This window comes from Lissotriton vulgaris, chromosome 8, assembly GCF_964263255.1.
Source record: "Lissotriton vulgaris chromosome 8, aLisVul1.2, whole genome shotgun sequence".
Lineage (NCBI taxonomy): Eukaryota > Metazoa > Chordata > Amphibia > Caudata > Salamandridae > Lissotriton > Lissotriton vulgaris.
The window spans coordinates 1,304,336,025-1,304,363,695 of record NC_141696.1 but is presented as its reverse complement, the minus strand read 5'-3'; the positions used below and the strand labels follow the sequence as shown (position 1 = coordinate 1,304,363,695).

Sequence of the window (27,671 nt, the reverse complement as noted above, 5' to 3'; positions counted from 1 at the left end):
TCGGTTACAGGAGTAGGAACAGGACCCAATTCAGAAGGCCACCATTGGTCTCCCCAGAGCTCACTGTCTCTACCAAAGAGAATGACCTCCGTCTTGGTGGCATTGAGTTGTAAGCGATTGTTCGCCATCCAGCCGGCAACCGCTTTGAGGGCTGCCTGAAAAGTGGAGGCGTTCATATTGGAATCGCCATTAAGTGACACCGCCAATTGTGTGTCATCGGCGTATGACACTATTGTAAGCCCAAAACTAGCTGCTACCTGCGCCAGCGGTGCAACATACAAGTTAAAAAGGGTGGGGCTGAGGGCCGAGCCCTGTGGCACTCCCTGTAGAATGGGGCGAGGGGCAGAGATGTAGGGAGGAGTAGAAACTTTAAAGGTTCGACCCGTAAGAAATGATCGAAACCATTCAAACGCCTGTTCTCCAACTCCTGCCTCAGCGAGGCGATGTAAAAGGATGTGGTGGGAGACCGTGTCGAACGCGGCACTTAGATCCAATAGGATCAGTGCCGCCGTCTGACCTTGGTCAAGTATATTCCGGGAATCAGTTCCGGGTATGAACGTCATCACGCTTTTAGCGTGATGCGTGCGGCGCGCGCGCAACCAAAGAAGGGCTGTTTATAAACATTGAAAGAGTTTCTGCTTCGGACCTATTTACATGATCGTAGTTGTCACTATATGGTGATATATACAATAACGCTCAATGTATTACACACATTTTTTAACCCTGATTACAATTGCAATTAAGGAAGAAATATGTCTAATGTTTATACCGTAATACGTGCAAAATCAGACAAGGGATGTTTGTAAATATAGAAGGACTTCCTGCTTCGATCCTATTTACACAGTCATAATATAATATTCATCAAGTTTAAACATATTATAGTGTATGACGATTTTTACATATACAACAGCACTCGATATGTTACAAACAATATAGCCCCAATAGCAATTTGCAATCATCAAGGGAATATGCATTTATCAAAAACAGAACCAATCATAAGTGCCCCATATTTTGTCTCATAATTGTTGTATGCATAAATCATTGCTATACGGTAATACAGAGCTAGTATACATTATCAGTGTACATCCCACAATGCCCCTCAATTCAGAAGTTCTTGCTCAGAAATAATCAGGTGTACCAGATCTCATCAGGTCATCAGGGTAGAGACAAAGCCCCTCCATTCATCTGCAGAATTTAACCCATCATTAATTGAATTGATTCTATCAATCCAATGGCACTCACGTCGTAGCAATATCTGTGAGATATCACCGCCTCTTTCAGGTACTGTCACAGTATCAACCACCTGCCATTTCATCTGGTCTGCAGAGTGAGTTTTCTCTATAAAATGTCCTACCAGTGGTGCTGTTAAAACCGCTTTTCTTATGCGGCTGCAATGTTGGCCTATTCTCGCTTTCACTGGTTGTTGTGTCTGCCCAATGTATGGTAAACCGCAAGGGCACCAGATGCAATACACAACATTGCGTGTGTTACAATTTGAGAAAAACTTCAGTATGTGTTCATGACTACCATGTTTAAAGGAGTTTGTCTTCTCTGTCAGAGGGCAAATTACACAATTGCCACAAGGGTGATGGCCCAAGATGGGTGGGAGATTCCATGATGTTTCTAATGTGCCACCTCTCCTAGTACTTTTCTCCGTAGATGACCTAACTAAGTGATCTTTCAAATTTTTCCCTCTTTTGTAGGCAAATAAAGGTACATCAATTTGAGGGTCAATACTTTTAATGATATTCCAATTTTTTATAATTTTCTTACAGATCTTATCCGTGTGGATACCAAAAGTGGTGACACATACAATTTTCTCCATTTCTCTCTTTGGTCTAGTAACCAATAGTTCCTCCCGGGGGCAGTGCCAGGCACGTTTAAGTGATTTTCTCACTATTTTATTAGGGTAGCCTCTCTTTAGTAATTTGTTCCTTAGTATTTCTGCTTCTTTTAGATAGTCATCTCGCCGAGCACAATTCCGACGGATCCTTAAAAACTGCCCAAAGGGCAAACCGTCTCTCAGTGCTCTAGGGTGTTGACTCCTATATGATAACAACGTGTTTTTCTCGGTAGGTTTTCTATGAAGAGATGTATAAAGTTTACCATCATCATGTTGAATACTCAAGTCAAGGAATGGGATCTTATCTTTTTGCAATGTAGATGTAAAGATCAAGTGTGTTTGAGCAGTGTTTAAATACAAAACAAATCTCTCAAAATCCTCTTCGTTCCCTCTCCAAATAAGAAAAATGTCATCTATATACCTATACCAGCAATTGATGCTGGTATGGTAAGGATTATGATCGCTTAGGACAAATTCATTCTCTACGCGGTTCATGTAGATATTAGCTAAATTCGGAGCAAAAACTGCCCCCATGCTCGTGCCACCACATTGTTCGTAATAATGGCCACTGGATACAAAATAATTCCTTTGAAGTGCTACTTCAAGTAATGAAATTATAAAGGAGGTGGGCACATTAAAAGGTCTTGGTCTGGTATCAAGTAGATGTTTTATGCAGCCAATGCTTTCGACTTGGGGGATGTTAGTGTAGAGTGATGATATATCTAGAGTGGCTAGCCAATCTGTATCTTTATCTAATGCCATGTCTTCTACTAGATTTATCATGTGCATTGTATCACACACATAACTAGCTTGTAGGGGAACGTAGTCTCTTATGAAGAAATCGATGTATTTACCGATTGGCTCTAAAATCGACCCACATCCTGACAGGATGGGTCTTCCTGGGGGGTGTGTCACACTTTTGTGCACCTTAGGGAGGGTGTATAGGACCGGGGTTCTTGGATTTGAAGAATTTAAAAACTCAAATTCTTTCTTAGTTATAAACCCTTGATCTAGTCCCTCTTTAGTAATGGTCACAATTCTCTCACGAATCTCTGTTACAGGGTTGTGCTGGAGTTTCTTATAATGCTTCTCTTCAGAGATTTGTTTATTTATTTCGATGTCATAGTCAGTTCTTTCCTGGATGACTATACCTCCACCCTTGTCTGCGGGTCATGTAAATAGGTCCGAAGCAGAAACTCTTTCAATGTTTATAAACAGCCCTTCTTTGGTTGCGCGCGCGCCGCACGCATCACGCTAAAAGCGTGATGACGTTCATACCCGGAACTGATTCTGTCATTTTACAGACGACCGGGAAAACGCTACCAAGCGGGTTTATCCTTCCAAACAGGTAGGAATCTATTCTAAGACCCTTACTGACATCCGCAGCGGTATTAGAGCCTCTGCTGAGCATTTAGACGCGCCGAAAATAATTTGTGCACTTGTATTGTCAGGTATCTCCCTGTTACATCGGCACTGACCGCAAGCCCTCATATAGGACTACCACACAATTCCATGACAGTGGTAAGTCCTTGAACATGACGTTTTTGCTCTTTCTTGCGTACATCTCAGTGAATGTGACATCATTAATACCTGTTTTGCCTTGCTTCTTGACAGTGCCCGGCTGGGTTCACTGTAAGTTGTTTCTAGTATTACTTTATCACGCAAGGGTTGTAATTAAAGACACCACGAGGTACATCCCTTTATATTTAATTCATATACTCTTATCAATTAATACGACTATACACATATTTATACACTTTTTCACTTCTCTTTGTAGATGTCCCTCACTGTCTAGTCCTGACGAGACCTTCATCTAATAGGTCGAAACGCCGTCGACGCCATAGGGAATGAACCCTTAAAACACAGTGCTCTATGATTGTAGATAGTCACTGATTACAAATTGATTTATTGTTGCGTTTGGTCATTTCCCTCTTGTAAATATTCATAGTCGAAAAATTGTACAGTTCACCTATTGTCTATGTGGTTGTTGTTTTCGCTCACAATATCACTGGGGACACATTGCACTTTTTTGTATATATGTCGTTGATATAACTGCCTTATGTGAATTATAAAAGCATTTTTCAGAATCTGGTATGAGTGTGCTTTTTTCTTTGCCAAGCCCCTTTTCTATGATATTTAAAAACGCTATTTAGCTGCTGTACTAAATATAAATTGTACAAGTTGTTATGCCACAGGAACCATTGTTCTTTGGATATAAAAATATATTGGACATCAGTAATGGACACAATCACACGACTGAGTGGAAGCCCAGTCACACCAGAGTCCAAACGCTGTTTAGTAAACCTATGGAAAGCCACAGACCTTACTTAACTCCACATGGCAAACATGGGCAACCCTAGGAGTGATGTTGGCTAAAAGAAATATCGCTAAGCATTGGGGTACTGCTGCAGCCCCCACACTCAGAGTGGTGTAAACTTATGAACATGGCTATGGTGGCGGAAAAGACTGTGTATGTATGTAGGGGATGCCCGAAAAAATTGATACGACTGTGGGAGGGATGGAACACCTAAAGAGGAGGACTATCTACCTTGCCAACAATACCCCAAGATCAAAAAGTACTGAAAAGAGATTGTTAATAGCGCTGTACTGTGATAACTCACACTGCATGAGCATTAATGTAAGGTTGGGAAAGAAATTCTCACCTATATCGCTGACAAACCAACTGATTGTAAAGATGCCTGTTTGTACTATTTGATCAATGTGCCATTTCTTTGTGATAAAATAAAACATAATTTAACCCCTTGTATGCTTGTGACGGAACCGCTCCGTCACAAGCCACGGGTGAGCTGTGCTTGTGACGGAACGGTTCCGTCACGGCCCGCTCGGCGCGCCTGTGCGGCGCGTTCCATTGAGCGGCCGCGTTCGTGACGGAACCGTTTCGCCACAAGCACAGCTCACCCGCGAGCCGTGACGGAGCGGTTCCGTCACAAGCACGTGACCACCGCGTGGCCGCCCTACCCCCATAGCGCTGCGGCGGAATAGCCGCCGCAGCGAAGGGGTTAAAAAACAAACATTTTTTAAATACTACTCAGTCTGCCCAGTGGAGAGAGAGTCTAAGTCAGCCTATTGAAGCCTTTGAAGTAAAAAATGCAATCATGGCGATAAGTTCGAGTAAATCCCCGGGCCGCATGGCTTTACAGTCTCATTTTATAAAACCCATTGCTCTTTCATTGAGGCGCCCTCAACTGTGCTCTATAATTCTTTTGATCAACAGTCCGGAATCGACCCTTGAATGCATGGAGCTGACACTTCTCATATACATTAGGTGGGAAAAGCAGGTAGAACAATTACACTTCTTAAAGCTGACCTACAAATGTTTACCAACATTTGATAAACAGGTAGGCACCATTTATGTTCGGTCTAATGAATGCAGACCAAGGAGGGTTTGTGAACAACAGAAAAAAAGCAACAAGTTTTGAAGAATTGCCATATGGTTGAAAAGGCTACCCAAAAAAGGATCTCAGCACTCTTGCTCAGTCTAGATGACGAGAAGCCCTTGGACAGGGTTAGTTGGAAATATCTTGAGCCACTTTTGACCCAAATGGGCTATGGCTAGAAGATTTTGGTTGGAATTTTGGCTAACTATAAGAACCCAGAGGCAACTATTAGAGTAAATGCTTCAGACAGGCAGGAGGTGGTTCTGCCCACTGGCTCCCCTTCTTTTTGACCTGGCAGTTAAAACCATATCAAATGCATCGAGGCAGGTAGAAAGGGTACTGGTGGTAATATTTGGAGGGCTGCAGTGTCTGTGTATTTGCTGGTGACATGAATTCTCTCTTGTCGTATAACTTCCTTGCTGGCAGTAACATCCATTATGGGTGGCTTTGAAGACATTTTTGGCGTTCAAAGTTAATCACCGAAAGTATGAACTATTGAGCCTAATGTGTTGAGGTAGGAATTGGACCAAGTGGCTGTGGCTTGTCCCTTTAGGTGGAATTCTAAATTACTAAGGTGCTTAGGCCCGAATGGTACAGAAAATATAGAGACTTGATGTAGGGCTAATTGGCCTGAATTGAAAAGACAAATTAAATCTGACCTTAATAAATGGAAATCTTAGTGTGTTCTGGATAGGCAGAATATCCTTCCCCATTTATTTATTTGTTCCAGACCCTCCCAATGCCTACCCTGAAGAAGAACGTAGATTTGACACATATTGTTTCTGCAGGTAAGAGAGCTAGGGTAAGTGGCAGGCTAATCATGTCTTCACAAAATAGAGGAGGGCTAGAACGTCCAGAAATTGTAACTTCCTACTGAGCAACTCAACTAAGAGTGACTGTGGATAGAAAAATAATGTAAATGATAATTTATGGATAGGGTGGTAGTGGGTGCATCTCTTTTGGACCTCCCATGGATAGGGAAGCACCAAAGACTGTGAATGCTTACCTGTCCACTCCAATTAAAATAGGGTTAGAGATAAAGGACAGAGTTTCATGGGAGGGAAGAATAGCAATGTTTCCATCCTCTAATCTCCAATTCACGCCATTCCGCAATTTTCCCCAGGTTTGCAATGTGACATGTTCAAATGTTGGATGGAGGGCGAATGTCTAGTAATTTCTGATCTATTTCAGTGAGGGAAGTAAAGTCCTTTAATCGATACAGAAAAGATCACAATACTTTCAAATATGCAAATGGGTGTGACTCCTCTCACTTTGGCAGGCAGCTATTAGAGCTTTAACCTCAATGGAAACATTTGTAAGAACCCATCGGGGGATCATCTTGTGTATTTATAAACTCCTACAAAATATCCAGAACGGGGACCAGTGGAAATTTCATGGGGGGTGGTTCACAGTCTCAATAGAGAGATCTCTGATAAAAAATGTGAAATGGTACAGACATCCATTCGTAAGGCAATCTGAAGTGTATCTCACAGACAGGCAGTTTGCAAAGATCTGTACCAATGGTAGTTAACTCTGGTGTGACTGCCCCAACTCTTACGCAGAGTTTACTGGAGACCTGTTGGGGATGCAGTTCAAGAAAAGGATTCGTGATCCATATTTGGTATGACTGTCCACACATTTTTCCTTACTGGAATGAGGTTCAGAGTAACATTGAAGGTGTTTTGGGGGTGTTCTATCCAAGCTGATCCATCTTGAGTCTTTTGGCCCACCTGTGAAACCAATTTTAAATGCCTAGTTGGAACAAAATACCGTTTCTCTGGCATATGTGGGGCTGCTAGAATGATGATAGTGGCAACTTGAAAAAAGAAATCTCCATCTAGCTTGGCACAGTGGTTAGGGAAAAATTGGCAACTGTTCGCATTTAAGAAGTTAACTCTTGGCCTCAACAACACTGAGAAGAAATTCACGAAACTCTTAAAATATTTCTGCAGCTGAAGCATCAGCAATTTGAGCCTCCTAGAATGAAAGCCCTGCAACTGTTCATATGATACTTATAGAAGCATCTATTTGAAAATTTCAGGGGGAGTCACCTGTATTTGAGAAGTGTATAAAAGTGATGTTAAATAGTTTGATGGTGAAATATAATATATGGATGATCATGGTGTGGGGGTTAGTAATAATTGTCCTTAAAGTATTCTTTATGCTTTTTTATTATCCTTTTTGATTGAAAACCTCAATAAAAAGATTTGACTAAAAACGAACGCTACATTATGGCACAGTAGTAGTTCACTCTCCGAATCCAGCTTCCACTCCAATTTCTGATTGACTATATTTTTGCATTTTACCCTATACTGCACTTTGCTACCTTTTTAGTTAGCTTTGTGCAGTATGAATACCACATACCTAAAAATATTCGAAAAGATCCCTAGAAGCTGCTGGGGAATTATATCCTCCCTCACAACTTTAAGTTGGTGAACAATGCCCTTGTGTGGTATAGGGCTGAACAATGAACTTGTGTGGTATAAAGGGCTGTACTACTGTGCAAGGATCCATAGGATTAGTTTCTCTGCTCCTTTATCCCCATCCTCTCCTTACCCTTTATTTTGTCGGCTAAGGAATGGCAAACCTTACAGGATGAGTGTCTCGCTCGTGGATGAAGAGTACGATCATCGAAAGCTACATTGTTTGGGTAACAAGGAGCCTCGCATATCGCTATCCATTGAGGGATTAAAAATAATTTTAATCTCTGTTTAGAAACACAAAACAAGGTCTTGCTTAATCTGCATTAGTATGGTTTGCAGGATTGTGAATTCTAATGATCCTATTAGCTGGAGCCGGAGGTATGGTGCAAAAAGATAAATTCCATGTGTTTTTGGCAGAGTGTTATTAGGATGTTGTCAGTGGATGAAATTCCTGTCTAGGAGGGTCCTGTTAAAGGCCCCTAAGCTGATGACCTTTGTGGAAAATAGGTTGTTAAAGATTATGCAACTATGAAATGTTTGTACTGCCTATGAAGCCCGTTGGGCAACAAATGTTCTTGAGACTGTCCTGGTTAAGTACAACTGCTCTCGGACTGTAGAGGTATTTTGCAGTGTTAATTTCTGTTGGATTTCAAGGCAGTGTTAACATTTAAAAAAGTGTAAAATGTATTTTCTATTTTGTTTTGGACTGGCTTTTTAGCTATTTACAGAAGACATCCGTTTCCTTGATATAACGCAACCTTCATATGTTGCTGCACAAAGGGAACTGTCAAATGGAGAAGCACCGAACAAGCGAAGAAGAATTGAATTGGGTTGGGTTGTGATTCGAGACAATCTTCAAAAATCACACAAGGATTTTGACATCATACCCTGGTAAGCCCAGTCCACCTTTGTATTTCTATATTAGCTTTCCACTGGATCATATGTCTATAACTCTCAAATGTTATATGGAACTCCTGTTTGTACCCCCAGATTGTTACATTGAATAGTTATTCCCATGAGTAACTTATCACTTTCTAGTGTTCGAAGTGTTCTAATGTATAAACTGTAAATATCAATTTAGAGTGCCAGACTTCCTTGTAGATCCTGAGATTTCCCCAACCTTTAGGTGATTGGTGTGAGAAGTTGGCCCGATATGCAGCGTTCGCTATTCTAGCGACCGCTATGTATCGTTCCAAACGACCCTTATGGTGATTGGTTGTAAGTCAACCTTAGACCAGCTATCCTAGTAGCGTGGATACGAGCAGTCTTCGGGCTAAACTCTAGAGGGCGTGTTAAGCCAGCTGTTATACCATCACATACCCCTTGAACCCCAAGTGAAAGGACACCACACAAGTGTTATGAAAATAAACAGGATATTTATTAAGAATCACAACAGCCCTGGACTCTTTATGAGGACAGGGTACTAAGCACAAACCAAAACTCTTAGGAAAATACTTCAAGTGCACAATTAAAACAAGTGTCCGAAGACACGGAAAGTTTAGTGGTCTCGGGCGGACCCGATAAGGCAAGTCGGAAGCGAGGGACTCGGGACCCTAGAGTAAGGAGGCTATGCAGGCACCGAAATGCCGAAGTTACCTAGCCACGAGGGCTGCGGCTGCACAAGTCTTACAGGCGTCGGGGTCTTCGCTGACGAGCCAGGAGCCGGAAGAAAAGGAGTTGCTGGCCGGCGACCAGTGCTGAATAGTTTGTAGAGATCCAAGCCTGGATCAGAGATCGTTGATACCTGAAAGCAGAGGGGACCAAGTTCGTACTACTAGCCAGTAGTCAGAGGGTACCAGGAAGGCACCGGTTGGCCGTCACCTCGACTAGGTGAGTGGGCGACGCTAGGCTCTGCAGTCTCACGGACCAGGAGGCGTTGTCGGCTACCCGGATGGAGGTGCGAGCTGTCCCACGAAGGTTGATGCTGTCGGCGTCGCTGGGCCCAGGATTGGGCAACAAGCCTTGGCAGATTTCAGGGCCACGTGGTGGGCCTAAAATGGCGTCTTGAGTGGACCAGGAGGGTCCGGGATGCTTCTCTCAAAGATGGAAGCAAGGGCCAGTCTGGAGCAACCAGACCAGCAGCGTTGGTTGTCGGATGTCGTCAAAGAAGGGCACAAGCCAGCGGCTAGTGTCCAGACAACGTGCTGGGCAGCGAGCAGAAGGGCCCCACGCAGATCGTGGAGATACTGGGAGGCTGCACTTCGATGCTGGAGCTGCTCAGGGTCGGGGCTTCTCTGACCCCAGAGCACTCACCAGAGAGTTACTTCGATGGTCGTGCTGATTAAGAAAGCGTGCAGGTTTTGATGATGGCCGGTCCCTCGAGGTCTCGTCGCACCCGCAGATCACAGCTGAGCTGATGACGTGGGTAGAGGTCAGAGGTGCCAGGGAAGCCGGTTCTCGTCGAGCTGGGCCGTCGGATTCCTGAGGAAGGACTTGCAGCAAACCGCAGAGTTCTTAGATGGTGCCTGCGGATGCAGGGTGACTACTCCTTAGTCACAAGGGAGAAATCTTGAGAAGAATCTCGAATGTCCTTTCGTAGAAAGTAGTTCTTGATTCAAAGATGATCTAATTTGGAAGGGTCCCCGCTCCTGCCTTTATCCTAAAGAAAGGGGTGGGTACATGACTAGGTCCTGCCCTAAGGGTGGGACCAGGAAGGGGGGTAGTTACACCCCTCTCCCCTGCCGGACTTCCCCAGGCCAGGGGCTGGCGCCCCTGGAACTGGTTCTGACCGGCAGATGCGTAGTGAGCACCGGGGTGCCACTCCGCAGTCACCTTCTCGCAAAGCCCTACCTACCCAGAATACACAAACCCTGTCTGGGACGGTGCGAACACCGCCCTTGACAGGAAACCCTTTGTCCAAGCTCTCCTCGCTGGAAGGACTCCCAGCAGCAGGAGGTCAGACTCGTGTCTGTGGTGGCAGCGTCCATTTTGTGGAGCTGAGGCTTCAGTTAACTTTAACCGGGGTTCACAGTTACGTACATGTCGTGCCCCTCTAGAAGGGTGGAATGCTAACCTCGTCGCCAGAATTGGTGAGGGGGCAGTATCCCGATTCGTATGACACCTTACTCGACATGCCTTGATAACGCGATACCGAAGTTACCAATATGGTACGCGTTATCATGGAACAGCCATTGGGTCTTGGTTCCGCAAGCTGCAACCGGGCTCGGCTCGGGCCAGAACCCAATTCACACGATTCCAAGCACTCTGCCTTCAGGATTGTCAAGGCCTGCCATAGGAGTGACTGATAGGAACTCGGGTGTCCATTGTACGGTTAGATATAGGGCTACTATACCTACAGCAACGAGCGGGTACGCTACGTTGCCCCAGCTGTCGTGCAGCCAGTTGTGTCAGATTTAGATGGCCATCCAGGGGTGGCATAATACATGCTTCAGCCCCTGGTAGGCCCTGGGTACACCGATGCCCTGAGTTACAGGGTCTGACAGGGTGGCCCAGTTCCAATTGGGTAATGCACCTAAGGTACACGCATCAATTTAGAGAGAGAACAGCTAGGCTGTGGGTCTGATTAGCAGGCCCACAGCCCGAGAAAGTCGTAAACCAGTGAAACAAAAGCAAAAAGTCCGGGTGATCATAGGATTGCAGACCCTACTCTCCTACATGACCCCCCCCCCAAACGTTGGGACAATAAGCTAACCTTGACCAGGTGAGTCTTCTTGTTCTAAGTGGAAATACCTGGAGAGCCCATCTGCATTGCCATGATCAGTGCCAGGTCTATGCTCCACTGTGAAGTCCATCCCCTGTAGGGAAATGGACCACCTAAGCAGTTTGGGGTTTTCACCCTTCATCTGATTTAGCCATAAGAGGGGCTTATGGTCGGTCTGAATTTTGAAATGAGTGCCAAACAAGTATGACCTCAGTTTCTTCAGGGCCCACACCACAGCGAAGGCCTCCCTCTCTATAGCTGACCAATTTTTCTCTCTGGGGGTCAGCCGTCTGCTTATAAAAGCAATGGGCTGGTCATTACCATCAAAATTCAGTTGAGATAGAACAGCTCCCACACCCAACTCAGAAGCATCTGTTTGGACAATGAATGGTTTGGAGTAGTCTGGACTCTTGAGGATAGGTGCCGTGCACATGGCCTGTTTTAGGTCATCGAATGCTTTTTGACAGCTCGCTGTCCACTGAACCTTTTTTGGCATTTTCTTACTCGTCAGTTCATTGAGCGGAGTCACAATCGATCCGTAATTCCTGACGAACTTCCGGTAGTAACCAGTCAGGCCCAAGAAAGCTCGAACCTGAGTCTGGGTGGTTGGAGGAGCCCAGTCCCTGATTGACTGTATCTTGCTCTCCAGCGGCTGAACTTGGCCTCCACCGACGAGGTGGCCCAAGTATACAACCTGTGTCTGCCCTATCTGGCACTTGGTAGCCTTGATAGTGGGACCTGCTGCTTGCAGAGCCTCTAACACTTTCCGCAGGTGGACCAGGTGATCCTCCCAGGTGGAGCTAAAGACAGCAATATCGTCAAGATACGCCGCACAGAAGTCATCCAGCCCAGTGAGAACGTGATTCACCAACCGTTGGAAGGTGGCAGGTGCATTTTTCAAACCAAAGGGCATCACCACGAACTCATAATGCCCACCAGGGGTAGAAAATGCGGTCTTAGGCTTGGCGTCCTCAGCTAACCTGATTTGCCAATACCCAGCTGTCAGGTCAAACGTACTTAAGTAGTTGGCCGAAGCCAATCTATCGATAAGCTCGTCTGCCCTTGGTATTGGGTGGGCGTCAGTCTTAGTGACTCCATTGAGACCCCTGTAGTCTACGCAGAACCTCATCTCTTTCTTACCGCCCAGGGTGTGAGGTTTCGGCACTAGAACTACGGGACTAGCCCAGGGGCTGTCCGAGGGTTCAATGACTCCCAGCTCCAACATTTTCTGCACTTCATTCTTGATGCAGTCTCTAACGTGATCTGGCTGCCGGTAGATTTTACTCTTCACGGGCAAGCTGTCACCAGTGTCGACCTCATGGGGTCACCAATTGGTCTGACTGGGTGTTAGAGAGAACATATGCCGGAAGGATTGAAGAACCTGTTTACAATCCTCCTGTTGATGTTCGGAGAGGCTGCCACAAAAGACAACACCATCTACCGATCCATCGTCAGGATTCTGAGTGAGCAGGTCGGGGAGAGGGTCACTCTCCTCCTCCTGTCCCTCATCCATGGCCATGAGCAAACTCATGTCCGTCCTGTCGACATATGCCTTGAGCCTGTTGACATGGAGCACCCTGTGGGGGCTCCTGGGAGTTCCCAGGTCTACCAGGTAGGTGACCTCTCCCTTTTTCTCCAGGATGGTGTAGGGCCCGGACCATTTGTCCTTGAGTGCTGCTGGGGCCACTGGCTCCAACACCCACACCTTCTGTCCGGGCTGATAAACAGTCAAGACAGCCTTTTGGTCATGCCAAGCTTTTTGGAGTTCTTGGCTGGCCTTAAGGTTTTCGGATGCCTTCTCCATGTACTCAGCCATCCGCGAGCGGAGGCCCAGCACATAGTCCACTATGCTGGTTGCAGGCTTTTTGAGAGGTCTCTCCCATCCTTCCTTCACCAAACACAGGGGTCCTCTCACAGGATGCCCGTACAGAAGTTCAAAAGGGCTGTAGCCAACCCCCTTCTGTGGGACTTCTCTGTAAGCGAATTAAAGGCAGGGGATCAGGACGTCCCATCTACGCCGAAGCTTTTCAGGTAGTCCGTGAATCATCCCTTTCAGGGTCCTGTTGAATCTCTCAACAAGCCCATTGCATTGTGGATGATAGGGTGTAGTGAATTTGTAGTTGACACCACATTCCTTCCACATAGCAGTTAAGTAGCTCGACATAAAGTTTGCACCTCTGTCGGAGACGACCTCCTTAGGGAAGCCCACTCTGGAGAATACTCCAACTAGGGCTCTTGCCACAACAGGTGCTGTAGTGGTCCTAAGGGGAATAGCTTCAGGATACCTGGTGGCATGATCCACTACCACCAGTATAAACTTGTGCCCTGATGCTGTTGGTGGTTCCATGGGACCGACGATGTCAATCCCCACCCGTTCAAAGGGCACCCCCACCACAGGCATTGGTATAAGGGGGCCTTTGTCGTGCCACCTGACTTACCACTGGCTTGGCAAGTGACACAGGAGCGGCAAAACTCCTTGGTATCCTCGTTCATGTGAGGCCAGTGAAAGTGTGAGACAAGCCTGTCCCACGTCTTCGTCTGGCCTAGGTGTCCTGCTAAGGGAATCTCGTGGGCCAAGGTAAGGAGGAAACCACGCTGAGACAAGGGGACGACCAGCCTCCTGGTCATGCCAGGCTTGGGGTCTCTTGCCTCAGTGTACAGGAGTCCATCTTCCCAGTATACCTTGTGGGTACCTGTGGCGTTCCCAGCAGCCTCAGCAGCAGCCTGCTGTCTGAGGGGTTCAAGAGAAGGGCAGCCTAACTGGTCCTTCCCCAGGTCCTCTCGTGTGGGTCCCCCTGAGCCCAGAAACTCAACTTGATCAAGTTCAAGTTCTTTAGGTTCAGTTTCCCGCAATTCTTGGAGGTTAGCCTCCTCTGAGTCCTGATCCTCGACCTGGGGCAAGGGGGAAGGCGAAGCCTTAACCCGACTGCTCCTCTTCTTGGGAGGTGTCTGGTCCGTTGTTCCAGGATCCAGCACCTGTTCAGTGGGGCATCGTCTGACCTGTGACCTGGTCACAGCAAACACGTGTGCTGGCAAGCCTAACATCTCCATGTGAGTCCTTTGCTCCACTTCTGACCATCGTGATGACTCCAAATCATTGCCCAACAAACAATCCACTGGGAGGTCTGAACTAACAACAACCTTTTTCTGGCCATTTACCCCTCCCCAGGAGAAAGCAACAATCGCCATACTATGACTGGTAGTGACGTTGCTGGCATTGGTCACCAGGAATTCTGTACCTGGGTCCACAAAGTTAGGCGTCACCATGGTGACGCTGGCACAAGTGTCCCTATAGGCCTGAGCCATTCTTCCATTTATTAAAGGCGTCTGTCGGTATTTGCCCAAAGTATTGGGACTGACATCAGGGGATATATCCACATCCCCTGTACAGACAAGGACAGCCTGAGTGAGTGTACCAGCTAAGCCGTCACACCCCTCAGAACCCAAGGTTAACCCAACTAGTCCCTTGGGAGGCGCACTACTACTGCTGGCTGTACTAGGGGGCACAGGTGCCGTAGGGGCTGCAGTAGCAGGAGTCTGCCCTCCTTTCTTGGTGCACTCACTAAACCAGTGAGTTTTACTTTTACAGTATTGGCACCACCTTTTCGATTGGCCTTCTTGATTCCTCTTTTTCTGGGAAGCCTGACCCCCCCCCCCTCTTTGGGTTGTGGGGGACCTGTCGAAGACTTCTGGTCAGTTTGTTCCCCTTTTGAATCTTTACCCTTCTGGTCTGCTTTCTTCTGACCACCCTGGTTCTGGCCCTGGTTTTGCTTAACCCTTGTTCTGACCCATCTGTCTGCCTTCTTTCCCAATTCTTGGGGAGAGGTCAGATCCGAGTCGATAAGGTGCTGATGCAACAACTGGTTCTGACAATTGTTTAAAATCTGTTCTCGCATGATCAAATTATACAATCCTTGGTAATCAGTAACCTTACTGCCCAGCAACCAGCCCTCAAAAGCCTTAGTGGCACAATCAACGAAATCAGACCAGTCCTGAGACTGAGTTTTCTGGGTATCCCTGAACAGCAACCTGTACTGCTCAGTGGTTAGGCCAAACCCGTCAATCAGTGTGTTCTTCAGGACTTGGTAATTGTTAGCGTCCTCGACCCTTGTGGTGAGGAGCTTATCTCTACCTTTACCTTCAAAGGAGAGCCACAAGATAGCTGCTCACTGACTCTGGGGGACGCACTGTACAGTGCAGGCCCGCTCCAAAGCAGTAATCCATTTGTGGATGTCGTCCCCTTGCTTAAAGAGGGGCACTATCTTATTCAGGTGCTTAGTGTCTAAACTCCTGGGTTCCCGTGGGGGAATGCTGCCACCAGTGGGAATCGTCCCACTCAACTCTTGCTCTCGAGCAAAGGCGAGTCTCTCTTTGGCTTCCCGCTCCTTTGCTTCGTACACTCTTCTCTGAGGCGATGTCATCCCTCTTCGAGCAGAGCCTCGAGAGCCATTGGTTCGAACAGATCTGTTAGAGCCTCTCGATAGAGACCTAACTCGTCCGTTCCCAATGTTAAGCTGGTCCGAGAGAGGCCCCAGGGGTCTCCTAGTACCAATCTCGTGCCGGCTTAAGTTGTCCTGAGTTAGCTGACTAACTATGACTGGACCTTTGTCTGCCTCGTCCCCAGATGTCTCTGGTTCCTCGTCCTCCTCTTCGCCCTCGGCTGAGAGATGGATAAGGTCAGGGTCACCTCGGGTTCCCTCGAGGGGAGGCATTTCCATTTCGGGATGAGAAGGGTCGGTGTTACCCGCCTTCCTGGCATCATAAGTCTCCAAGAGACCAATCAGAAACGGAATGGTAGGGTTTGCACCCTGCTTTATCTTTCGAGACGTACAGATCTGTCGCATCTCATGAAAGCTAAGCGCAGCATATCTGGAGGTGACCTGTGGAAGGTCGACTGACACGAGGGGAGACTCAAAGTTTCCGCCTTTGTCCGACATGCTGTTTCTAGTGTGGTGTAAGTGATGCACCTACCTACACTATGGGTTTACCTACTGAGCCCTTGCTAAGAGTTGCAGCCAAGGTGTGCTAAGCCTTGAAGAGCTACAACAGCTGGTTCAGTAGAACTCAGAGTATTCTAAGCTAGGTTATATGTACCTGGAGTACTTATGCGATCTTTCACAAGATGTTCTTAGGATACGCGTGGTAAAACAACAGCAAGCTCAAATCCCAACCGCTGCTCACCAATGTGAGAAGTTGGCCCGATATGCAGCGTTTGCTATTCTAGCGACCGCTATGTATCGTTCCAAACGACCCTTATGGTGATTGGTTGTAAGTCAACCTTAGACCAGCTATCCTAGTAGCGTGGATACGAGCAGTCTTCGGGCTAAACTCTAGAGGGCGTGTTAAGCCAGCTGTTATACCATCACATACCCCTTGAACCCCAAGTGAAAGGACACCACACAAGTGTTATGAAAATAAACAGGATATTTATTAAGAATCACAACAGCCCTGGACTCTTTATGAGGACAGGGTAATAAGCACAAACCAAAACTCTTAGGAAAATACTTCAAGTGCACAATTAAAACAAGTGTCCGAAGACACGGAAAGTTTAGTGGTATCGGGCGGACCCGATAAGGCAAGTCGGAAGCGAGGGACTCGGGACCCTAGAGTATGGAGGCTATGCAGGCACCGAAATGCCGAAGTTACCTAGCCACGAGGGCTGCGGCTGCACAAGTCTTACAGGCGTCGGGGTCTTCGCTGACGAGCCAGGAGCCGGAAGAAAAGGAGTTGCTGGCTGGCGACCAGTGCTGAATAGTTTGTAGAGATCCAAGCCTGGATCAGAGATCGTTGATACCTGAAAGCAGAGGGGACCAAGTTCGTACTACTAGCCAGTAGTCAGAGGGTACCAGGAAGGCACCGGTTGGCCGTCACCTCGGCGAGGTGAGTGGGCGACGCTAGGCTCTGCAGTCTCACGGACCAGGAGGCGTTGTCGGCTGCCCGGATGGAGGTGCGAGCTGTCCCACGAAGGTTGATGCTGTCGGCGTCGCTGGGCCCAGGATTGGGCAACAAGCCTTGGCAGATTTCAGGGCCACGTGGTGGGCCTAAAATGGCGTCTTGAGTGGACCAGGAGGGTCCGGGATGCTTCTCTCAAAGATGGAAGCAAGGGCCAGTCTGGAGCAACCAGACCAGCAGCGTTGGTTGTCGGATGTCGTCAAAGAAGGGCACAAGCCAGCGGCTAGTGTCCAGACAACGTGCTGGCAGCGAGCAGAAGGGCCCCACGCAGATCGTGGAGATACTGGGAGGCTGCACTTCGATGCTGGAGCTGCTCAGGGTCGGGGCTTCTCTGACCCCAGAGCACTCACCAGAGAATTACTTCGATGGTCGTGCTGATTAAGAAAGCGTGCAGGTTTTGATGATGGCCGGTCCCTCGAGGTCTCGTCGCACCCGCAGATCACAGCTGAGCTGATGACGTGGGTAGAGGTCAGAGGTGCCAGGGAAGCCGGTTCTCGTCGAGCTGGGCCGTCGGATTCCTGAGGAAGGACTTGCAGCAAACCGCAGAGTTCTTAGATGGTGCCTGCGGATGCAGGGTGACTACTCCTTAGTCACAAGGGAGAAATCTTGAGAAGAGTCTCGAATGTCCTTTCGTAGAAAGTAGTTCTTGATTCAAAGATGATCTAATTTGGAAGGGTCCCCGCTCCGGCCTTTATCCTAAAGAAAGGGGTGGGTACATGACTAGGTCCTGCCCTAAGGGTGGGACCAGGAAGGGGGGTAGTTACACCCCTCTCCCCTGCCGGACTTCCCCAGGCCAGGGGCTGGCGCCCCTGGAACTGGTTCTGACCGGCAGATGCGTAGTGAGCACCGGGGTGCCACTCCGCAGTCACCTTCTCGCAAAGCCCTACCTACCCAGAATACACAAACCCTGTCTGGGACGGTGCGAACACCGCCCTTGACAGGAAACCCTTTGTCCAAGCTCTCCTCGCTGGAAGGACTCCCAGCAGCAGGAGGTCAGACTCGTGTCTGTGGTGGCAGCGTCCATTTTGTGGAGCTGAGGCTTCAGTTAACTTTAACCGGGGTTCACAGTTACGTACATGTCGTGCCCCTCTAGAAGGGCGGAATGCTAACCTCGTCGCCAGAATTGGTGAGGGGGCAGTATCCCGATTCGTATGACACCTTACTCGACATGCCTTGATAACGCGATACCGAAGTTACCGATATGGTACGCGTTATCATGGAACAGCCATTGGGTCTTGGTTCCGCAAGCTGCAACCGGGCTCGGCTCGGGCCAGAACCCAATTCACACGATTCCAAGCACTCTGCCTTCAGGATTGTCAAGGCCTGCCATAGGAGTGACTGATAGGAACTCGGGTGTCCATTGTACGGTTAGATATAGGGCTACTATACCTACAGCAACGAGCGGGTACGCTACGTTGCCCCAGCTGTCGTGCAGCCAGTTGTGTCAGATTTAGATGGCCATCCAGGGGTGGCATAATACATGCTTCAGCCCCTGGTAGGCCCTGGGTACACCGATGCCCTGAGTTACAGGGTCTGACAGGGTGGCCCAGTTCCAATTGGGTAATGCACCTAAGGTACACGCATCAATTTAGAGAGAGAACAGCTAGGCTGTGGGTCTGATTAGCAGGCCCACAGCCCGAGAAAGTCGTAAACCAGTGAAACAAAAGCAAAAAGTCCGGGTGATCATAGGATTGCAGACCCTACTCTCCTACAATTGGCATTACTTAAATGCCTTCAATGATAATAAACTGCTGGAGACCGGTAACAGGAAGTACTGTGTTTCTTGTGCTGTGTTAACTTTCAGCATCTGAATATTTAGCAGCACATTACGCATTGTAAAGTAGCACAATTGCTTCTACACTGTTTCCAGTGACAGTGCTGCATTATGGTAGCAAAAACCAGTGTCCAGATTTTGTCTCAAACCGAGACCGCCTGGGTAATTTCTGTAATCCATTCCATAAATTTAAATTCATGGTACTATTTAACAATTCCTATGTCATTCAAAATGCACTTCACTAACCAGTGAGGGACCAGGTGCGTTTTTTGGTTTGATGCAGTAGGACTCTAGTTATACATTTCACATGTTCCACAACTGAAAGCTCATAGTAAGGTCTACTTTATGCATTTTATTTATCATAGGCCAGAGTTTAAAAATATGTTTTTTGTTAAAGGCAACGTGCGTATAAATACCAGAGCAATGGGGATTTTGGTTTAATACAAGAAACGTATACAACGTTTAGTGCTGACAATGATGTGCTCTATTCTGAATTGTTCTTTATTTACTATAAGTACTAGATATCTTCCCTGTTCTGCAAGATCCCAGAAACGATCGTTTGAAATGGAACCTATATTTTTTAAAATTGCATGTGTAACAATGTGATTTTTCGTCTTTCATCTTCTCCAAATAGACTTAAAAATAAACTGTTTTTAAAATTCACTTTTACTGGCATTTAAAATCGTTTTACATGCCTACCCCAAAGAAATGCTTATGGACCAGAGCATAAGTTACATTCTTGCTTTCATGGTAATGTAGGTCCTAATGATTTTGATTCTTATCAGTGTGTGTGTGTGGTTGGGTATGTCTGCCCGTGCCGTTCTGGGTGTTTCCTACCCATTGCAATACAGAAAAACATTAAACCATGAAACCTTGCTCATTCTCTGCCTCCACAGTAGGCCTATGGTTGTTTATTCACCACTTATTATTATGGTATACGGTACTGTAGGAGAAAGATTTTTTTCATTGTGATTTCTTTATTAATATTCATAAACAATTACCTTATGTGATTAGTACACCTTTTTCAGTTGAGACAGTCCCTCCCATTATAATAAAAAGTTGTTTATCAGAAGGTAAAAAGTTCTTGTTTTGTATATTAAAAAAAACACATTAATATAAATTCATACGAAAAGTAAACACAAAGCTGCATTTCTGACTGAACCGGTTTGAATTCCCACTTTTTAAAAGAAGAAAATGAATGGGAATGGTTACTGATTTATACAGCCTCACAAAGTGGAATAAAATGGACATTGCTTTAAATAAATCAAGTGTTCCAGAGTCCCATGCAGCTGTGTGGCATTTGCTTCATCTAATAATTTTTCTGCAAGTAGAATCCCTAAACAAAGTGCTCTACCTACAGCTGTATTATGAAACATTTTGCCACGTCAGGTCCTATGATGAGATTTGCATTTTCTTTTTGGAATGTCTTTTTTTAAACTAAGCTTAAGGGTGGTGTACTGAGTTTGTTATATGGTTTGTATCTCAGCAGGTCGAGCCTCTGAAAGACAGAGTGAAAGAGTCAGTGAAGAATGATATGTTTTGCTGAGTGTGTAACTTCAGTTGATTTTTCGTGTGTAGAATAGGGATTTTTCTTTGTGGTGCTAAATAAATTAAAGGAAAAGATTTTTAGCCATTGCTGGTCTAGTAGTTCAAAACCACTTCAAAAGGTATTGTTTTCCAACCCACTATTTTTGACAAACCAGTGTGGCAGTGGGGTCATGGAAGGGATTTACCCCTTCCCCAAGAACTTTGTTTTATTTTTTTTATTTACATTTTTAGTCGTGGAAAACTTTCAATAACAAAAATTAATTTAAACTGTTCACCAATATTAGGCATATTGTACATGCACTTCTCACCATGTAATTGCATTAATAAAACACAAAATATACTTTAACTAAATTCTCTTGCTAAGGTTTCCAGTATTACTCTCTGCCGTACATGAACCTGTTTATTAATCCGTCATTAGTTTGAGCCCTACCCACCACCTTGATATTGACCATTTTCTGGTGTTTCTGTTGACAGCCACTGGCCTCCTAGACTGGAAGTTCTGGGTGTTATTTGTGTCGAGACCTGCTTTCAGTTTTTCCTTGAGGTATCTCTCTTTACGATTTCTCCAGGCCAAACCTTAGAAAGGCCTGTTCTGCTCTTGTGTAACCCTCATATTCTAGGATGCTAATTTAGGTATAAATTCTACTGGACGACCAAGGATGTCCTGTAATGTATTAAACAGAGTTTGGCAAAAAAGGTGACTGGTTGTATAGCACTATATCCTATGGAATAAAGTCAAGCAAAAGCAGTGGTTTGATATAGGTTATTCGGCGCCACTTAGAGAGTCTCACAAATATTCAAGTTCAAACGTTATTTCTTACGGTGCTATAAGGTAGAAGGAACCACTTTATCCTTCCAAACATGAGCATACGCCTCAAACAAATTGTAACACTCCTTAGCACACGTATATCATAGTACTGTTGTATATCGGTGTTGCCACCCTTTGAAACAATCACAATACGTAGTTGTTAGTAATACATCAGTTTATATTTATTCTTGATCACTGGAAGTTCTCCACACAGCCGACACGTGTTTCGTCGTGACTGGGAGTGTAACCCACAACTTTTTCAAGGTTATTTCCAGATCTGTTCTCTTTTGGTTAGTATGCGGTGATAATTCCCCGTGACGGGAGCCTTTACCAACTGGATCATACGGGCGAAAGCCGGCCAAAACAAACTGTGGTGTGAAGCCACTGTTGACAACATAAACTGGATACGAATCAACAGAAGACCAGCGAAGAACCCCCTTGCGGGTTGGAATTATCACCGACGACGAAACACGTGTCGGCTGTGTGGAACTTCCAGTGATCAAGAATAAATATAAATTGATGTATTACTAACAACTACGTATTGTGATTGTTTCAAAGGGTGGCAACACCGATATGCAACAGTACTATGATATACGTGTGCTAAGGAGTGTTACAATTCCTATGGAATAAATGCCTTTCATCAGTTTAGCTTTTAAGATAGGTTGGGCCAGAATTACGCTGCCTTTGCCATAGTTGTTGCTCGGTTAAGTAAATCATGTAGCTATTTAAATTGTGTTATGTGGTATCTGATGGGTATCACAGGGCACCATCAGGACCAATGTTCATACCTGGTTCAAGGAGCCTCACAGGCACCTTCTGCCGTACTGAAGAAATTCTGAAGTCACACTCTGTTCCCCTGATAGATAGAATGCCTCACTGTTGAAAGATAACCATTACAAAAATGGGGTGACCCTTAAGGTATGGACCTGGGTATCTAATGATATAAGCAAACAATGGTCCTAGACCTATAAATTTGGGTACAATGATCGAATCAAGAATTTAATTACTTATTCAGAAACACAAAGCCCCTTCAATTAGTCTGCTATCTGTAACACAAAGACAAAATCTTTGAGACAAAACTTTCCACCACGGTACTTTAGAAAAATATATTCTTATTTAATTTTTTGTATTCAAATTTTTGCGTAATTTTGTCAATAAAAACATGTAGGTTGCCCCAAGATAGGAGAGTGCAAAAAAAGTGTGATTTCAAGGGGGTGAGCAAGTGAAGTAGAAAGGAAATTGCAAAATGATAGATAAGAGAGGTGAGTTTTATAATTTCAACAATCCATACTGTATAACAATCTGTTCGAGGCATATGGGCTGCAGATGGTACATTATGAATAGATCGCCATCTGGTGTTGGGCTCGGATGATTGCACTTTGTTTTTCTCTTGGAGAGTCTTTTGTATCTTGGTGACTCCTCCCTTAGTTGGTAGTGCGCATGGGCATCGGCTCCATCCTTAGATTGTTTTTTTCCGCCATCGGGTTCGGATGAAGATCGAGACGCTCCAGATCAACTTCTGAAGAAAGTGATTTTTCGGCGCGTATTCCCTTTCCAATTCGACGGTATTGTTAGCGAACGCGTTCTTTTCCATTCCGACGCGTTACAAATTCAAAATAGAAGAGAAAAACTTGGATCTACGTCGAAGAACAAGAGACCTTTCTCGGCGCAGTCAAGCCCGGAGTCCATGGAAAGGACTCCATTCAAAAAATGTCCATCGTGTGGTGCTAAGTTCCCACACAAGGACCTACACGAGGTGTGCAACCTCTGCCTATCGCCTGAACACGAATCCAGGGACTGCGAAGCCTGCGCAGCATTCTCCTCCAAGCTAACGATCAGAAATCGTCGAGCTCGAAGGCACGAGGCTTCCAGAATGCATGCGGAGGCGATCCCGGAGCTGTTCGGAGACGAACAAATCGAGGAAGAAGAGGACCAGTCGGGGTCGGAAGGGGACCAGTCGGAGGTTGAAGAACTCTTCGAGCAACAAACCGTGAGTGACGACGTCCCCTTACCGAAAAACCGACCCCGTGCGGTAACGACCCCGCCCTCGGGCCCGGTCAAATCGCTGAAAAGAGTTTCCGACGCCCCGCCTTCGGGCCCGGCAACGAAACCGAAACTGAAACCGAAACACTCGGAATCCCACCACGTCGGATCCGAGAAAAGGGTGTCATCGACTTCGACACCGAGGCGGCATATAAAGGAGAGCTCGGTATCGAAACATTCCATGTCGAAAAAGAAATATGATGTATCGCCCAAAAGACACTCGATACCCAAAAAGTCGGAATCGAGCAGACATTCGGTGTCGAAACCAGAAAGATCTGAGGATCGAAAACAAAAACAGCTCTCGGAACCAGGACCCTCGGTACCGATTCAAGAGCAACAAACAGATCCCAAGCAAAAGATCTTGTTTATTGACCCACAAACTGGGAAAGTGGTCACGAAGAAGAGAAAGAGTGAACAGTCAGAAGATAAACCTCTTCCTCCAAAAAAGAGAACAATGGGGACGAACATAACTCCTCCTGCTTCTCCTCGTCCTAAAGACACACCCTCTTCTCCTATTCCTCACAATAGGCCACATATTCCTACACCCTCCACACCAAGACCAGCTACACCTCAGTCAGATGTAGACAGTGATATAGGGGAGGGAGAACCTCAAGGGGATGACGAATCTATCCAGGATGAGGAAGATCCATGGGAAAATTACGATGTAGGGTCAGATGAGGACAACGACCCAGAGCTATACCCCTCAAAGCCTTCACCACCTGATGATAACACAGGTTTTGTGCAGCTCATTAATAGGGCAGCAAAATATCACAAACTAGATATGCACACAGAACCTCAGATAGAGGATTTCTTGTTAGAGACTCTACCTAGTGCACAGAGAACATCAGGTACTCTTCCTATGCTAAAGGGTCTTCTCACTCACACAGAAGAAATATTCGAAAACCCAGTGAGAGCCAGGGTGTTAAACCCAAGAATCGATAAAAAATATAAAGCGGCTCCAAAGGACCCAATATTTATTAGAGGGCATGTACCCCTAGACTCGCTGGTGGTCTCAACAGCTCGTAAGAGAGCAAACTCATTATCTACAGGAGAGGCTCCTCCACCAGATAAAGAGTCGAAGTTAATAGATGCATCAGGCAAGAGAGTAGCATCACAGGCAGCAAATAGCTGGCGTATAGCTAATACACAAGCTCTACTCGCACGGTACGACAGGGCACATTACGATGAGTTAGAAAAACTTCTCACACATCTTCCAAAAGAACATCAAAAGAAGGCAGACCAATTAATTCAGGAAGGTAAAATAATAACTAATACTTCCATTAAGTGTGCGTTAGACGCAGCAGACACTGCAGCAAGGTCTATTAATACTAGTGTCATGCTAAGAAGGCACGCATGGCTCAGAATCTCAGGATTCAAACAAGAAGTTCAAACAGCCCTACTGAACAGACCATTTGATCAGAAGACATTGTTCGGTTCAAGTACAGACGAGACATTAGAAAAGATGAAAAAGGATACAGAAACGGCTAAGTCAATGGGAGCATTGCAACAGCCAACGCACAGAGGTTCCTTTCGTAGATCCACCTATAGAGGGGGCTCAAAAAACACAGGAACAAATCAGCAATCCACATCTTTCACACCAACATCACCCAGAGGTAATTCAAGAGGTAATTACAGAGGTAACAACAATAAGGGTAGAGGCCGCGGAAATAATAACAACCGCAACGCCTCAACACCAAAACAGTGACTTCATAGATCTCCCCCCAGACCACATAACACCGGTCGGGGGACGTCTATCACAGTTCCTACCTGTCTGGGAAGACATCACGTCAGACAAGTGGGTGAGACAAATTATCCAACATGGTTATTGCCTAGAACTCACAGCTACCCCGCCAAACATCCCCCCCAAACAGCGCCCAATGAGTCAGGATCATTTGACATTGTTAAGAGAAGAAGTGCTAGCACTTCTACAAAAGCATGCAATAGAGAAGGTCCCAAAAGATCAACAAGGAACAGGAGTATACTCTCTATACTTCCTGATCCCCAAAAAGGACGGGTCCCTACGACCAATATTAGACCTCAGACCTCTCAATGCTTACATAAATTCGGAGCACTTCCACATGGTCACGCTCCAACAAGTACTCCCTTTACTGAAGCAAGGGGACTTTCTTTCTACACTTAATCTAAAAGACGCTTACTTTCATATCCCAATTCACAAAGCCCACAGAAAATACCTAAGGTTTGTGTTAGAAGGACAACACTACCAGTTCAAGGTCCTTCCGTTCGGTGTCACAACAGCACCGAGAGTTTTCACAAAATGCCTAGCTGTGGTGGCAGCACACCTAAGAAGACAACAAATACATGTCTTCCCATACTTGGACGATTGGCTAATAAAGGCCAAATCCAAGGAAGAATGTCTTCACAACACACAGAAGACAATTCAACTGCTGCACCACCTAGGGTTTACGGTGAACTACAAAAAATCACACCTGCAACCAAACCAGATCCAGCAATACCTGGGGGCTACAGTAGACACAGAAAAGGCAATAGCATACCCCAACCCAATCAGAGTACAGACAATGGTCGGGTTAATACAAAAATTTCAACCACAACACTCACTACCAGCACGAGTGTTTATGCAACTATTAGGCATGATGTCCTCTTGCATACTGCTAATACCACATGCCAGACTACAAATGCGCCCACTACAAGAGTGTCTAGCGACACAGTGGAACCAGGCTCAAGGTCAGATTACAGATCTGGTGTTGGTAAACGACCGGACGTATCGCTCTCTGAAGTGGTGGAACACAGAAAACATTTCCAAAGGACGGTCGTTCCTAGAGCCAGTTCCACAAGTAATAATAACAGCGGACGCATCGCTCTCCGGATGGGGAGCGCATATGGACAAATACACAGTACAGGGGAAGTGGAGTGCGCAGCAAAAGAAGCTGCACATCAACTACCTAGAACTGTTAGCAATATTTCTAGCACTAAAAGCTTTTCAAATGCAAATAACAAACAAGGCAGTCCTGATCAGAACAGACAACATGACTGCAATGTATTATATTCAAAAACAGGGGGGGACACACTCTCTCCAACTGTCCAAACTAGCACAGGACATATGGAGATGGGCCATTCCTCAAAAAATCTACCTGTTAGCGGAACACCTACCAGGAATTCAAAATCAAATAGCAGACATACTAAGCAGACAGTCAGAGCAAGTTCACGAATGGGAACTGCACGACCAAATACTACAGCCATTCTTCCAAAAATGGGGGCAACCAGAGATAGATCTGTTTGCAAATCATCAAAACGCAAAATGCAAACAATTCGCATCCAGGTACCCACACCAAAGGTCCCAGGGCAATGCACTGTGGATAAATTGGTCCAACAAATTTGCTTACGCGTTCCCTCCTCTACCACTAATTCCACTACTGGTGAGGAAACTGCAGCAGCACTCAATGACAATGATACTAGTGGCACCCACGTGGGCAAGACAGCCGTGGTTCACCACGCTGCTACAACTCTCACAAGTACCACATCAAAAGCTAAGATTATTACCCATGCATCTTACACAGAACCATGGAGAAATAATGCACCCAGATCCCAAACAACTGAACCTAGCGATCTGGCTCCTGAGGTCATAGAGTTTGGGTATTTAGATTTACCACCAGAATGCATGGAAATCATTAAACAGGCAAGACGTCCTACCACCAGAGCATGCTATGCAGCAAAATGGAAGAGGTTTGCTATACACTGTAACAGTAAGCACATCAACCCTCTGGACGCATCCACTAAACAAATCATTTGCTACTTATTACACTTACAACAATGTAATCTAGCATATACATCTATTAGGGTTCATCTAGCAGCCATAGCGGCGTACCTACAAAACAGACAACACCTGTCATTGTTTAAAGTACCAGCAATTAAAGCTTTCATGGAAGGACTCAAAAGAGTCATTCCACCAAGAAGACCACCTTCCCCAGTCTGGAATCTCAACATAGTACTTACCAGACTAATGGGGCCACCTTTTGAACCTATGCATAGGTGTGAAATACAATTCCTCACATGGAAGGTGGCCTTCCTCATAGCTATCACGTCACTTAGAAGAGTAAGTGAACTGCAGGCTTTTACGATTCAGGAACCATTTATGCAGCTACACCAAAATAAAGTGGTTCTTAGAACAAACCCAAAATTCTTACCAAAGGTTATTTCAGCATTCCACATCAATCAGTCAGTGGAATTACCGGTTTTCTTTCC

At 45.9% G+C, this 27,671-nt stretch overlaps 1 protein-coding gene across 1 annotated transcript in view; it reads left to right on the top strand.

The window, feature by feature from the left end:
* Positions 1-27,671, top strand: part of ATM (ATM serine/threonine kinase) — a 1,399,724-nt gene that overhangs the window by 187,681 nt on the left and 1,184,372 nt on the right. The window contains exon 9 of the mRNA XM_086935231.1: positions 8,383-8,555. Within this exon, the coding sequence (XP_086791357.1) occupies positions 8,383-8,555 (173 nt within the window). The remainder of the gene's footprint in view (positions 1-8,382; positions 8,556-27,671) is intronic.